The sequence below is a fragment of the Lepisma saccharinum genome, chromosome 1 (assembly GCF_977018435.1).
Source record: "Lepisma saccharinum chromosome 1, izLepSacc3.1, whole genome shotgun sequence".
In the NCBI taxonomy this organism is placed as follows: Eukaryota; Metazoa; Arthropoda; class Insecta; order Zygentoma; family Lepismatidae; genus Lepisma; species Lepisma saccharinum.
In genome coordinates this window covers 164,076,316-164,089,658 of record NC_139229.1, presented here as the reverse complement: position 1 = coordinate 164,089,658, position 13,343 = coordinate 164,076,316, and the positions used below count along the sequence as shown (strand labels likewise).

General features: G+C 42.0%; 1 protein-coding gene across 3 annotated transcripts in view; it reads left to right on the top strand.

Annotated features, from left to right (window-relative positions):
• The window catches only part of LOC146003604 (uncharacterized), a 92,077-nt gene that overhangs the window by 70,363 nt on the left and 8,371 nt on the right, over positions 1-13,343 (top strand). For all 3 annotated transcript variants that reach the window (XM_083141934.1, XM_083141926.1, XM_083141920.1), the window contains one exon: positions 4,906-7,487. In XM_083141934.1, coding sequence (XP_082998060.1) covers positions 5,094-7,487 — 2,394 coding nt within the window. In that variant the 5' untranslated portion in view covers positions 4,906-5,093. The remainder of the gene's footprint in view (positions 1-4,905; positions 7,488-13,343) is intronic.

The following is a 13,343-nucleotide window of genomic DNA, read 5'->3' as shown; positions in this document are numbered from 1 at the left end:
AGAAAAAGGTTCCTGGACCGTATTTAAATTGATCGAAAAAATGTTCCTGGACCGAATTGAAATACCTTAGATAAAAAGGTTCTTTAAGGTCCAGAACCCATTTACGATTGCTGATTTTCTCTCCTGGACCGGAATTGAATGTAATTAAAATTCCTGGACCTTTAACAACCCTGATAAAGACAATACAATTTCAACTGATATAAGTTCATTTTGGTGATAATCATGCCAAAATCGAGTTTACGAAATCGATCGAAGATTGCAGTATTGCCCTCCTACTCAGTGAATACGCATGCATGTGTATGTTTTGGTGTTGGAAGAGAGGTGAATGGGTACCGATAAACCCCTTCACACACATACACATTTGTGCAGGATAACTGCAGGCGCATGCTTACCTGTTAACTTTCTAATCAGGCATGTCCTTCACGTGGTGCATTGAACTCCCATGCTCGCTCAGACACTTCACGCGATGACTTGAATTGATGAATGTCCGAACATACTCGTTTCTCCAATTGCACTGCGTGGCGCTTTTGCTTACAAACTGGTTCGGTGATATTTAACAAGCGCGTCGCTTTTTTGGCAACTTACTTTTCATCAAATCTGAACACATGGGAGTTATCCTTCTTGATTCAAATCGAAGATTTTGCTTCGCTAAGCATGGCGCTGAGCAGAATGGGGCAACTTACTTTTAAACAAGTAAGGCATCATAGCATTTGACGCTCTAGTCCGAAAGTAATGGCGCTAATGTGTAAGTTATGGGGTAAGTTTGCAATTCGCATATTTCGTGGCTTTAGTCCTAAATTTAACCCTACTTTAGCAGAGGGGAGGGGGCTGGCAGGTAACGTTTTACGAGGCAAAATTCACGCGGTGGATCTAGCAAAATGATACCAGAACATTGTTATGCGAATCAACAAAACACCACTGTCCTTATGCTCAGTAGAAAGCTGTAAACTGTATGGTGCACCATAACCTGACATGTACGGTATGGTGCAACCGAACCCTCCCGCTGTTAAGGAATTTCTAAAATGAGCGTATATTCTAAGACTACATAGGTTATCTGCGAAGTCCAGAGAAGAGTGCAATACAGAAGAAAAATCAAGCATAATATGCTTCGTTTCAGGAGTTGAAAAGCATTATTTCTTAGGAATTGGGAACTTGTCCGGACTTACCGAAGGTCAGCATTCGCTTTCTTTGAAAGTAATCTTGTTTCCAGCATAGAATTTTCCTAGGAACGGTGAATTTTGGAGCAAAATAAAAAATACAGGAAAGAGGAAAGGGGAGAAATGCCTGAAAATGTGCAGTTGCCTCTCGCAAAGCTTTAGAGTGTGTGTGCAGCTGTGCTACCTCCATTTGTGCAAAGGTACATAAATCTTAATTTTAAACCTCAGCTAGAATATCTACAGGGTAGGGTTCTTTGCAGAAACGAAACCAGACAGGATTCCTTCCAATGGAGACGTTTAAACGTATATAGGCCTATTATTCGAACACAGGATCCATGGAATCAGAATATTTACATGATAAGCTACATTCTTCTGCAATTTTCATTCACAGTCAATTTTCATCTCAATATATGTTTTATTATTTCTTTCTCGATTTGAATATTCTTCTATGTGGACTTCCTTCTTAATGGACGATCTGGATATGGACTTCCTTCTTAGGGAACGATCTGTCTGTACTTCCTTCTTAATGAAATATCGGGATCTGGACTAGTTTCTTCGTAGATGGTTTGGATATGGACTTTCTTCTTAATTTCCTTCTATTTCCGCTTTTTCTACGATTTGGGGATTACTTTATTCTTCTTACAGGTTTTTCACTTAGGCTTTGGGAACTGTACTAATTTCCTCCACTGTGGCTGCGATTGGAACGCGCCAACACTAAATATGTCCAACCTAGGGTGTACTTGGTGCCAAACGACTGGCACGCGCAACCAAAACGCGCCGTCACTGGAGTAAACAAAATGTCCACTATTGGAAAGGTAAATCAAACCAGACAGATTCAAGATCTGTTCAAAGACACAAATTCGTAGCAGTGCTTTGACTTCTTTAGTTTTCTGATCAATTTACATATGATCACTAGTTTGATTTATCAATTTATTTATTTATTTTATATTTATTCTTTGTCTTCTTATAATATATTCTATTGTTTTTCATCTTTCTAATTTGCTTTGTTCTTATTTATAAAGTTATTCACATATATTATGCTAATTCTTAATCTTGCACGCGCCGGACCCTGTGGCCGAGTGGTTAGCACATCGCGCTGCGACGCCAAGGGTCCCAGGTTCGAATCCCACTCGGGCTTGGTTGTTTGTGAATGTCCAATCATGAATTTCATCATTCCATCACTCATCCCCATCTTTGCAAATTAGCCAAGAGGCACAAAACGCGAAGTAAAATAAACTAAATCAATCAATCTTGCACGCCTGGTGCTGCCATCTCTATTCCTCTTTAGCACACTATTTACATTACTTGGTCCGATTGGGTACGTAACAGCTGCCGCTCCACTTTTTTTATTGTCATCATTAATTCGGACACTGCAGTATGGCGAGATAGTTCGCCGTGCTCATTCGCTCTGTTTTACGAAATGATGTTGAGATTTGAAATCAGTTGACAACCTCGTTGTCACCATTATTAATAGTTCCATTCCTTAAAGATATGTAATATGTTAAGAAAAATTACAATGGACAATTTGCTTGGTAATATGCACGTCACTGTACACCGCCAATTTTGCCGAGTTGTAACACCATTGGTGTTCAACCAATATCAAAGATGTCCCATTCATTAAATTTATTGTTGACGTGGTTTCTAATGCTATCATTTTTATGGCTTTTTTTTTACGATGTAGCAATAGACCGGAACTAAGGAAGCATACACGTGGTAGGAACTTCAAATTAATCCAGGAAGTATCCTTTATAATTTATGAATATAAGATGGGTTTTTATGTGGTATTGGAATTCATGCTCTTTGAAGTGGCAATGGTACATATAATAATATAATGACGACTTAACTTCTCGTACTAGAATATACACAGGTAATTGCAAATAAGCATTGCGCCTACCGGCGCACTGTCTACCCTCTATATCCCAAGTTCCCAAAACGTGCACCGCAACAACATAATTACCACTCATGCACATTACTGCTGTATTATGCATGTATGCTGTTTTCAGTAGTATAATCAAATTACTTAAATAAAAAACTAAAAACACTACAGCAGGCAAAAATTCGCGCCTTGTTATTAGCCTTATGAACATTTCACAACACTAAACAGAAGATTCAAATTCTCGTGTGACTGGCTAGAAATAAAGGTCGTATCATCCACCAATGGATGAAAACACCCAAGTCACGCTTAAAGCAGAAGAAAAGGTCAATCGGGTGGAAAGTGTTCAAGTTGGAAAGCATTTTATAGCATAAAAGTTCTATTTTACTGCAGGGGAAAAGACCTGAGCAATACACGACCCTTTAGCATGATCACTATGCTTTCTTCGGAGAATACAACGTAGGAATAGTTGCGTTGCAGTGTACGCGAGTGCAAACAGGGCCAATGCGGTGGAGTAAAAGCTGCTTGGTATGCTGTTCAGGTGTGTGTCCTGAAGACAGGAATGCAGAAAGGAAAGGAGAAGGGGGGAGACATGAGATTGCTGTTTGTGATGAATGCACCGCCGGCGCTTTGGCCTTATTTAATAAAGAAGCACACGCACGTGATACCAACTGCAAAAGAAATCACCGAAACTAAGATTTTTTTCACCTCCGTGCATAATCACAGGCAGGGTCGTTGACATCCTCCATGCGGCTTGCGAGAAACATTTGCAAGTCAGGAAGAAACGGAGAATATTGTCATTTAATAGCAATAAACAATAGCATAGCATGTAACGTATTTAGGCAGACTACGCTCAGGGCCGTGCACACACACCAAACATTTTTGCTCGAGACTGTACTTGAGAAACTAATGTAACACGAAATAACACGATTTGATTATTATGCTCTGGCTGTAAGCGCCCATGTTTGAAGACATCTCTCTAAACAGGCGTACACTTCTTGAGGTCACGTGACAACAAATGTTAACTTTTATCAGCAGATAGAGGAACCAATATACAAGTAGTTGATTTATGTTACAATAAGTTAATACCTTCAATCCACCAAATTTTATCTTTCTACTTCTAGTAGTTCTTGAGTGCTACTTAACATGGGCGTTACGTAGGCGTAGGTAATCATTACACAAGGGTCAGTTTTGGAGTAGCATGATGTTGATAAATCTGAACAATCCGAAACACACTTCGTACATACATTACTTTCGCTTAATAGTGGCCGAAGAAAGTGAATGAATTTTTATTCCAGTTCCACAAATTGGTTACCCATCACAAAATCTCAGGAAAAATATCCTATTGACATACAAATAAACAAATCCGAATGAGGACTGAACGTAATCGTCGGATATAGATCTTTTGGTATAAAGGAATGTTTGTTAAATATATACAAAAGATACTCTAGATTAGTGTATGTGCTTTCATATAGCTCAGATAGGCTTATCGGCAATGGACATATGGAATCAGATATTTCCGCAATGTGTCTCCACCGGGAATCGAGCCCGAGACCTATGGATTACAAGGTAACCACGTTAAGGACTACGTTATCGGGGAAGCCCATATGGTTAATACGCATGAACATAACAATGATAACTGTTAACATGCACTTGGATTGCGATTTTCTAGTCTTTATTTGGTAATGTAACTGTTAGCAAGTGAAGAGTGCTTTTTTACCGTTTTACTTTTGTGTTAAAACGATAGCTTACCCTGCCTTTCACTGCGTTAAAAGTTTTCAGTGGACTATGGGAAAGGCAAACCACTAGAGGTAGAAGCACTGTTTGCTTTTGGCTACCCGAGACTTACGAACGCTTCTCTCTCTCTCTTTACAGGTTCCCACTGACACGAAACTTGTGCCCCGCGGATGCTGAGCCCTGGACCATCAACCTACATCCCCGCCACCTGCAGGCCAACGCGAAAACAACGCCGCGGAGTGAACGGGCAAGAGCGCGGATGACGGAGTGAAAACGTCGGCCGCGAAAATGTGCCACTTACGCTGACCCCTTCCGTGACATCGATTATGGCCGCGCTTTGTCAGAATTTCGTTCAGAACGCGTGGAAGAAGGACCTATGCTCCAACTGCTTCAAGTCCAAGGAAGAGCACTGCGCCGGGAAGACCTCGGATGGCGGCAACAAGACCAGGTACCACTCTCCGGCCGTGGCGATGACTCGCACCTACTACGGACACCACTCGTGGAAGGAGATCGTCATCCAGAACCAGACAAACTCCATCAAATCGTCGGCAGCCGGGCAGGAAGACTCTGGCGTCCTGACCAGCGTCCAGTTGGTGAAGCAAGTGAGCGGGAGCGACGGCATGGCGCCCGCGGATGTTCAAGGCATCCTGAAGGACGGGAGCAAAGGGGGACGAAGGAAGTCCTCGGTTTGCTTTCCGGACGAGGTGGAGGAGGTGATCGGCTACGGAGGCGAGGATAATTACTCGTCCGACGAGCAGGACGTAAATTCGGACATGGAGGACAGCGAGGACGACTACCGGATGCTGAGCGAGGAGGAGAGGGCCCTGGACACGTTGACGCAGAAGAACACAGACTTCAATTCCGTCAATTCGAACCTCCTGAAGGATGAACCGAAGAGGGCGTTCACGCAGCTCTTGCTGGGGAAGTCGAGCGGCGACGGGGACTCAAAGAAGTCCCAGACGGTCCTCGTGTCCATCAAACCTTTCAAGAGAGACGTGATGCCGGGAGAACTGAAAATCAGCCTCGTGTCTCCGATGATCAACGGGCAGATCATCACCGTTCGACGCGAGAAATCGGACGAGAGCAGCACCGACGATGATATCATCACGAGAGACGGAGAGGACTGCAACAACGGAGAGCTGGTGCTCCAGGAGAAGATCATAGAGATCATAGACAAAACCGAGAGCAGAGAGCAGGCCGGAGTTCCCGACGGACAGGCGGACCCCGACAATGAAATCCCACCAGAACTACCTCGCAGTCCTCCCCCGTCGATAGATATCCACACCACGCCAAGGTCGTCGTTCTTGCATGGACCTGCCACTCCGGACAAGCCACCGATTGCGAAGAATAAACCCAAAGTGCCCGTGAAACCCAGTAAGGTTCCTCCCAGCACCCACCACATCGTATTCAGCAAACCGCAGACCGGCGAAACTGCTCTCAAGAGCAATAAAATTGACTCAGAGGATGAGATCAAGGAAGTCCCCGCCAAGCCTGTTGAAAGAACGGTAACTATAGAGTATAAGCCGGTGGTGACGCCTGTTAAATCGGAGACGGACGACAAGAAAACAACGGTGAATTCAGAAAGCGAGTTTGCAAGGAAAGCTTTGGATTTCCAGCAGAAGTTGCAAGCATCAGAAAGCACGACTCTGTTGGTGGGAACGTGCACGTCGGAAGTGGTGAATTCTGATAACTCGATCCCGCAAGTGAAGGAAGAAGACAACACAGATGCACAGTCCGTGGAAAGCAAAGAAGAAACGGCCGATATCGATGCAGGGGTTGGAAGTGCCGAAAGCCCTGCAACAGAGAATTCTGGGTGTGAGGCACCCATCAGTTCGTCACCTGCGGAAGTCGACGATGTCTGCGTGACAAAAAGTGCAGAACCGGAGACCTGCAGTAGTGAAGTGAAGACAAAGGAAGAAGTGCCGAAAGTGAATGAAATCAAAGACGAAGAAGATGTGGGGAAATCCGAAAACAAGGAAGACACCAAGTCCAAAGACAGCGACTCAAGTGGTGAGAATTGCGAGGGGCGAAGTGAAAAGAAAGACGGCAGCAGAGGAGTGAAGAGACAAGCCCCCCAGCCTCCGTGTGCCTCGCAAGACTCCGGAGACTCCTCCGGTTCCTCTTCAAGCAGCCCTCTGCCTCTGTACGCCCGGAACTCCGCGCCCAAAAATTCGGACTGTCCCGTAGAGAGAGAGAAGGAGAAAAGGGCCCAGCAGGGACAGGATCGCGAGAGGTCCTCGTCGTGCAGTCCCAAGTTTAGAAAAGCCCTGTTGGGCTCCGTCAGTTACTCTCCGGCAGGTTCCGACACCCCCAAACGCGAACCGAGGTCCCGTTCGTTGACGCGATCCGAAGACACCGGTGCTCCAGGGGAAAAGTGCAGTCGTAGGATGGGAAGGTCGGGAGGTTTCAGCCCAAATCCGGGATCTCCCCCGTCTTCTCGGCGGATGTCCCGAGCGGACCTCCACGAACGCGAGAAGAAGAAGAAGGGTCGGTTTTCTCTGAGGAAGTTCCTGCGGCTGGGCAGCAAGGACGACAAATCAAGCAAGGACCATCATCCAGAGAAGCCACGTCCGGAAATCATCCATCCCATCGACCTGAACCATGCCGGAGTCGAAGTCATCCACGGAAGCCGTACTGACGTCAGCGAGGTGGTGGACGGAAGTCCTGCAGGTTCGACTAGGTCGAACACTTCCAGTTCCACGGACCAGGAACAACCAAAGGTAAGGCGATTTTTCCACTTGTTATTTGCCTGTGAACATCAAAGAAAAATTACGTAACCTAATTAAAACTCTATTAAAAACATGTCTCTCACACACACTACAGTCGTTGAAAGTGATTTGTCCTTATGCTTGAAATAAACCATAAAACCAGTTGTAGAAATTTTCGGGAAGGTCACATGACTGAAATAGAAATTTTGTGCGTAAACAGCGAGCTACCATAAGCAACTTGTGCTCTAAGCGATAACAGAACTGCGTTTATAATTTAATAAATTAGGATAGCATTTCGGCAAGACAAACACTAGGGTCAACCTCCGTATCAAATTTTGAATTTTAGAAACTGTACGGATGTTTAGGGGGTGTTGCAGAAATGTGGAGGGTATTAAGGGTGTGAGAAAAGAGCACATGTTGATTTGGATCATATTGTAACTACACTGTAATATTTACCATGTAAATGTAAGCTAAATTTAATGACCGCAGGAATTTCAAATTTCATCAAGTTACGGAACTGAACATTATATGCATTACATCTATGATCGGAAATGTGTATGTTTCTCATTTAGCCTCGTTTGGCCAATCGCGACGATGAGGAAAAGTGATTAGATGGCATCGATGAAGGAACATTAACAAAGAACACCTATATCCAGGCCGGGACTCGAACCCGGAAACTTCGTTAGCAAAATCTTAAAGTTCACCAATTAAAACGCTTGATAATCATCGGAAATCGTTTGATTGAATTAACGTTATGCATATGTTAGTGATTAGACTGTTTGCAACTGTTATATCACAGGAGCACAAACGTCTAATCAAAAACTAAATATAAGACACGTGTCTTGATGAAAACACATCGTCCGAACTCATATTAACAAGAAAGAAAAATATAGTCTAAGAATAATATCTCTTGACCTACGATATTTAAAAAGAGGCACTCAGCGCACATGACAAGACAACCCCCAAAAAGGATCATCTTGACTTTGTGTTTACCAGATTCTCGCTAGCCTTCAAGAATGACCCCATGGACGTCCGCAGTATTTTTGCAGACAAACGAGGTACCGGGCGTCCATGAATGCACTATATGTATCAGAAATGTTCTGGCATTATTTAAAATATTACTTTGCTTATCAGGCTTGCATTGCTTTGTCTGCACTGTCTATGCAGCCATGACAACTAGTTGTGAACTAAAGTAGTGCATCGATCATGTGTAAATATAGAGAATATGCAATCTCATTTGTCTCACAGAAAAAAAAAATAGACCGTTTGCAGACATACTCCCCTCGACATAATTGAACAGTATATAAACGGGTGCAGCCCATTGAGACGCGGCGAAACACTGAAATATCCGGCAACAGAACTTCTGTTGTATGCTTCTATTGAAATCAAATGGAGTAACGCCCACTACAGGGAAAAGCGCGGAACGGGAGCCGGAATTTCCGTGTCAGAAGTCTGCAGGTTATCTTACGAGTTATCGCCCACCGAGACGCCGGAAGCGGGTCTGTTGAGTTCTGCTGCCGCGTTTCCGGCGTCTCGGTGGGCTTCAAGCTATACATCTGGCCACCCTTGATTTCTCGACTGTTTGCACTTTTTTTGTTCAAGAATCAGTGTTTTGAAGCAATTTTTCAGAAATATTTGAAGCGTACAAACAATTTTACCGAGTTTCGAATGATGAGAGATGTTAGGAAGACGAAGGGTGAAATTTTCAGTTTTCGTTCATTTCTTGACCTATGTTACGTAGCGGCAAGTAATACTGCCCGCCTAGTAGGCCTACTCCCTGCGTGACGATCATTGATACTGATAAATCGAAGGTAGGCGTAATCTGCAACTTGTTGCCAAACAGGAACGATAGAGTCGAGCTTTAAAATGACATGCACGAACACACTTGTAATTAAGATAAATATAAACATTGCAGCTTACCTGTGAAAAGTAATTCCTTTCTCCTCTTTCAGTAGGCATAAACCATGTACTTGTCTTGACCTCTCAGTCAATACACACTACTGTGCAGGTTTGTAACAAATCCAATGGAAAGTTTTTCAATGTTTCCCCTCCTATGTTCCTGTATTGTTGATGGGCTGCTTTACGTCGTGTATTTCTGAAGATAGCGAAGAAGCAGTACCTACATGAAAACCATTCCGCCGGCCCCAGTGGCGGAGTAGTTAGCACAACGCGCTACGACGCCAGGGGTCCCAGGTTCGAATCCTGGCCTCGGCATGGATGTTTGTGAGTGTTTATTCATCCATTTCGTCACATCATCACTCATCTCCATCTTCGCAAATTAGTCAAAAGTGGCACAAAAGGCTAAGTAAAATAAAGCAAGTCAAATCAAATCAAATCAAATGAAAACCATTCCGATCCTGGAATAGGAAAACAAACCAACTACTTTTGCTAAGCCATGAATCTCATATTCTTGTTTGCCATATCTGTACGCAGCCAGGTCTTAAAATACGCCAAGGGTCCGTAGTCACGTCACGTCACGTCACATCACATCACATCACCTCCCTCGATTTCGCAAGGTTTTTTTTAAAATTTTTTTATGAAGATTATGTGTTGCAAATTGTGAAGAACAAAATTCTTGCCAACCATTTAAGGAACGTTAGAATTTAATTATTTACTTCCCTATCCTTGTTGCTTACAAATAAGTTTCACACACCACTAAGGCAACGCAAGTAACTACATAAAATAACACCAAAACAATCAAAAACACACGTTTATCGACTCCCACCATTATTAAACAGACGACTCGCGACAGTGTGGCAAGTACTCGCATAAATTTATCATTTGGTTGCGATTAAGGTATGCACCTTTTCGTAATTGGGAATTTTCGTGTGATGTTAGTCTGAATTCCTTGCAATGTTGCGCAAAAAGAAGGTTATTTTTCTCCCCAACAGTATTGAATAGGACAGATGGCAGAAACTGGAAATATGCACTCTTTCGTTGATGCAAATTGAATGCGGAAGCGGAATCGTACTAAACAATTTCTGCTGGAAGACGAATGCACAGCACCGCCTGTGAAGCAGCTGCTGCCGACGTCCGCAGGATTTTTCTCGTGGGGATATGGGGGAGGGGGGGGGAGTGAGATTTTACAGCTTGCCCTTCAGTTATAGAAATTTATATTTTACCTTTTTGTTATTATTATTATATCAAATCAATATGGTCTATTATTTAACAAATCATAAGAATTAAAAATGAATTGAAAATAATTTGACGTTGTTGACAAGTTCACACTTGAATCTACGATTTAAATAGAAACTGGATTCCCCTTGATTTTTTTCTGTAAACATGTATCACTTTGTTGATGTCGTTTTGCACTTTTCACGATGCACAGGTATCGAACAGATAGCACTTCAGGGTGCCACTCTAGAATCATGATAAAATTCAAGTATAATTCCCGGTTTTCAAGGCGAACGTTCCAAAAATTCAAGGATACAAGCAGAGGTTTTCTTTTTTCAACGTATTACGACTCTCACCGCCGAAACAAACACACAAATTCTTCTTTGTAGCTAATCAGTGGTGATTATTCATTCTAGTTTTTTGGACTTTTAACCACTCTCTTTTTCTTTAAAAAATAACAGTGGTTAAAAGTCCAAAAAACTAGAATAAACACACAAATATATTAACAATACAAAGGGTCCGTGTGATTCCAATGAATCACAAAATTCTAAGTCAACTCAATTAAACGGTATATATATTTAAAATATTTAATTTAAGGTGAGGAGTTTACATTTGCTATTTCACATATTCAAACTCGAAATACATCTTCAAACACAAGTCACAGATGTTACAGGATATAGCTACTAATCAATAAAAATTGTTAATTGTACAAGAATTTCAAACTCAAATTTGCTTATTCGACTTCAGGATATCTTGCAATAATCGTCCGTCTGTCTGTCAGATAGTAGTGTGTTCTGCAAAGGACACTAAAAAATTAAAAGGGACTGAGGGAATTGTGTTTTATTTTTCACGCGAGGTTTCTTTTCCTTTTTCGATAAAAATAAAACCTGTACTGTGAAAAACATGCTTCAGGGGATTTATAAATATGTAGGCTATAAATTCAATGGGATTTGGAATAATAAAAATAGCAATTTATCACGTCTACGGAGGAAAAATCAAGCAGAATTCACGTATAATTCCCGGAGCCAATAATTCACGTGGAATTCAAGGAATTCCCGGCGAGTAGCCACCCTGCACTTAATCTGATATGCACCGATACACAGATATCGAACAGAGATCATTTCCGGAATGCGAAATTTGGAAAATTACTCACCCCGAAAATTTCCTGATGCAATTTTTTCTCGGAAATGGCGAAGTTTTTCAGTCCCGAACGTCGGCCAATCTCGTCCTGACCAAAAATGTTCTGTCCCACACACCCCTAGTTAGGCAGTCAACATGATTCTGTCTGTGGTGAAAACGTTTATTTTTGTTAATTTGTTGGACACGACAACTAATTGTTGTAACATACACCCTATAAACGATTTAATTCCGAATATAAAATCGCTAGAATTTCACCATTCAAATTACTTGAACTTTTCAAGGAGGGGGGGGGGGGGGCTTGGCTGCTGCCCTGAAGATCGTTCACTATCATTCTACTTTTCAAGACAAGCATGTTCCAATAAATTACATGTAAATTCCTGCAGCGTTTTTCTCAAAATTTTATATTCTTCTCCGTGCATTGGATGGTTGCAGCAAAATCAGCCCTGGTTTGTTAAACCCATGAAAATGATTTCTACTTTCACCCATCTATTTACAAAATATATTGACCAATCACTGTTAATTCTTTTCCTTCCATTTGATTTTTTAAATAAATTTGGAAATCTGAACCATTCTTTAGATACTCATAAAGTAACTTTTATATTGTTCCATTAATGGTCTAACGCATATAAATGTAACTCTATTTTGAAAGGGGAGCTTTGCAAGTGTTGTCAGAATTGTTCCCAAACCCAATGAAGAAATTTACTTTTATAGTGAAATACCCCTTTCTTAACTTTATTTGTGTGTTCATGATTAATTATTTTTTGACAAGCAATACTCCATGGATGAGGATTATGTATCTGGTATAGGTGGGTTTCATGTGACATCAGGATGCATACAGCCGCCATGTTTGAGACCAATTTTATTTATTTGCACTATGCGTTGTTCATTACATCTGCACCAACTGCATGTTTGTTTTAAATCATGAATGTCTGTGTTAGCATTTCCTGCCCACCTGCTTCAATTCCGTATGCTTACAAGAACTAGCCTCAATCATGGCTGCTCAAAGCCACAATGCAACGGTTTGTGATGAAGGTGAAACATACCTATGCAGGGTGTTTCCAGGCTGATGATACAAACTTTCAGGGATGATGGAGAAGAGCACATGTATCAATTTGAGATAAGGAACCCTGGTCTGGAAACAACTTAGTCGAAAGTTATAAGCGAAAATCGGTGTATGAAGATGTAATACTTTTATTACCTGCACAAGTTTCTCCTGGCAAGAATTCTCTCTCCCTGTGACATTGTCCAACCCCGGGGTTGTTCCAACAGGTACGCCAGAACTTTGTACGATGATGTCATGCCTGCAGCGAAGCTGGGGGACGCCACTTTGAACAACTGTTGTGAATGTAGCAGCTTGTGAAACTTGTGCAGGTAATACAAGTAATACATGTTTTACACCGATTCTCTCATAACTTTCGACTAAGTCGTTTCCGGACCAGGGTTCCTTATATCAAATTGATACATGTGCCATCATCCCTGAAAGTTTGTATCATCAGCCTGGAAACACCCTGTATGTAGTTTTCTGGAAAATATAGTAAACAAGACTACAAAACAGATATAGGAATTACTCCATTTAACATAATTAAATTAACCAGTTGTAACAATAAATTATTT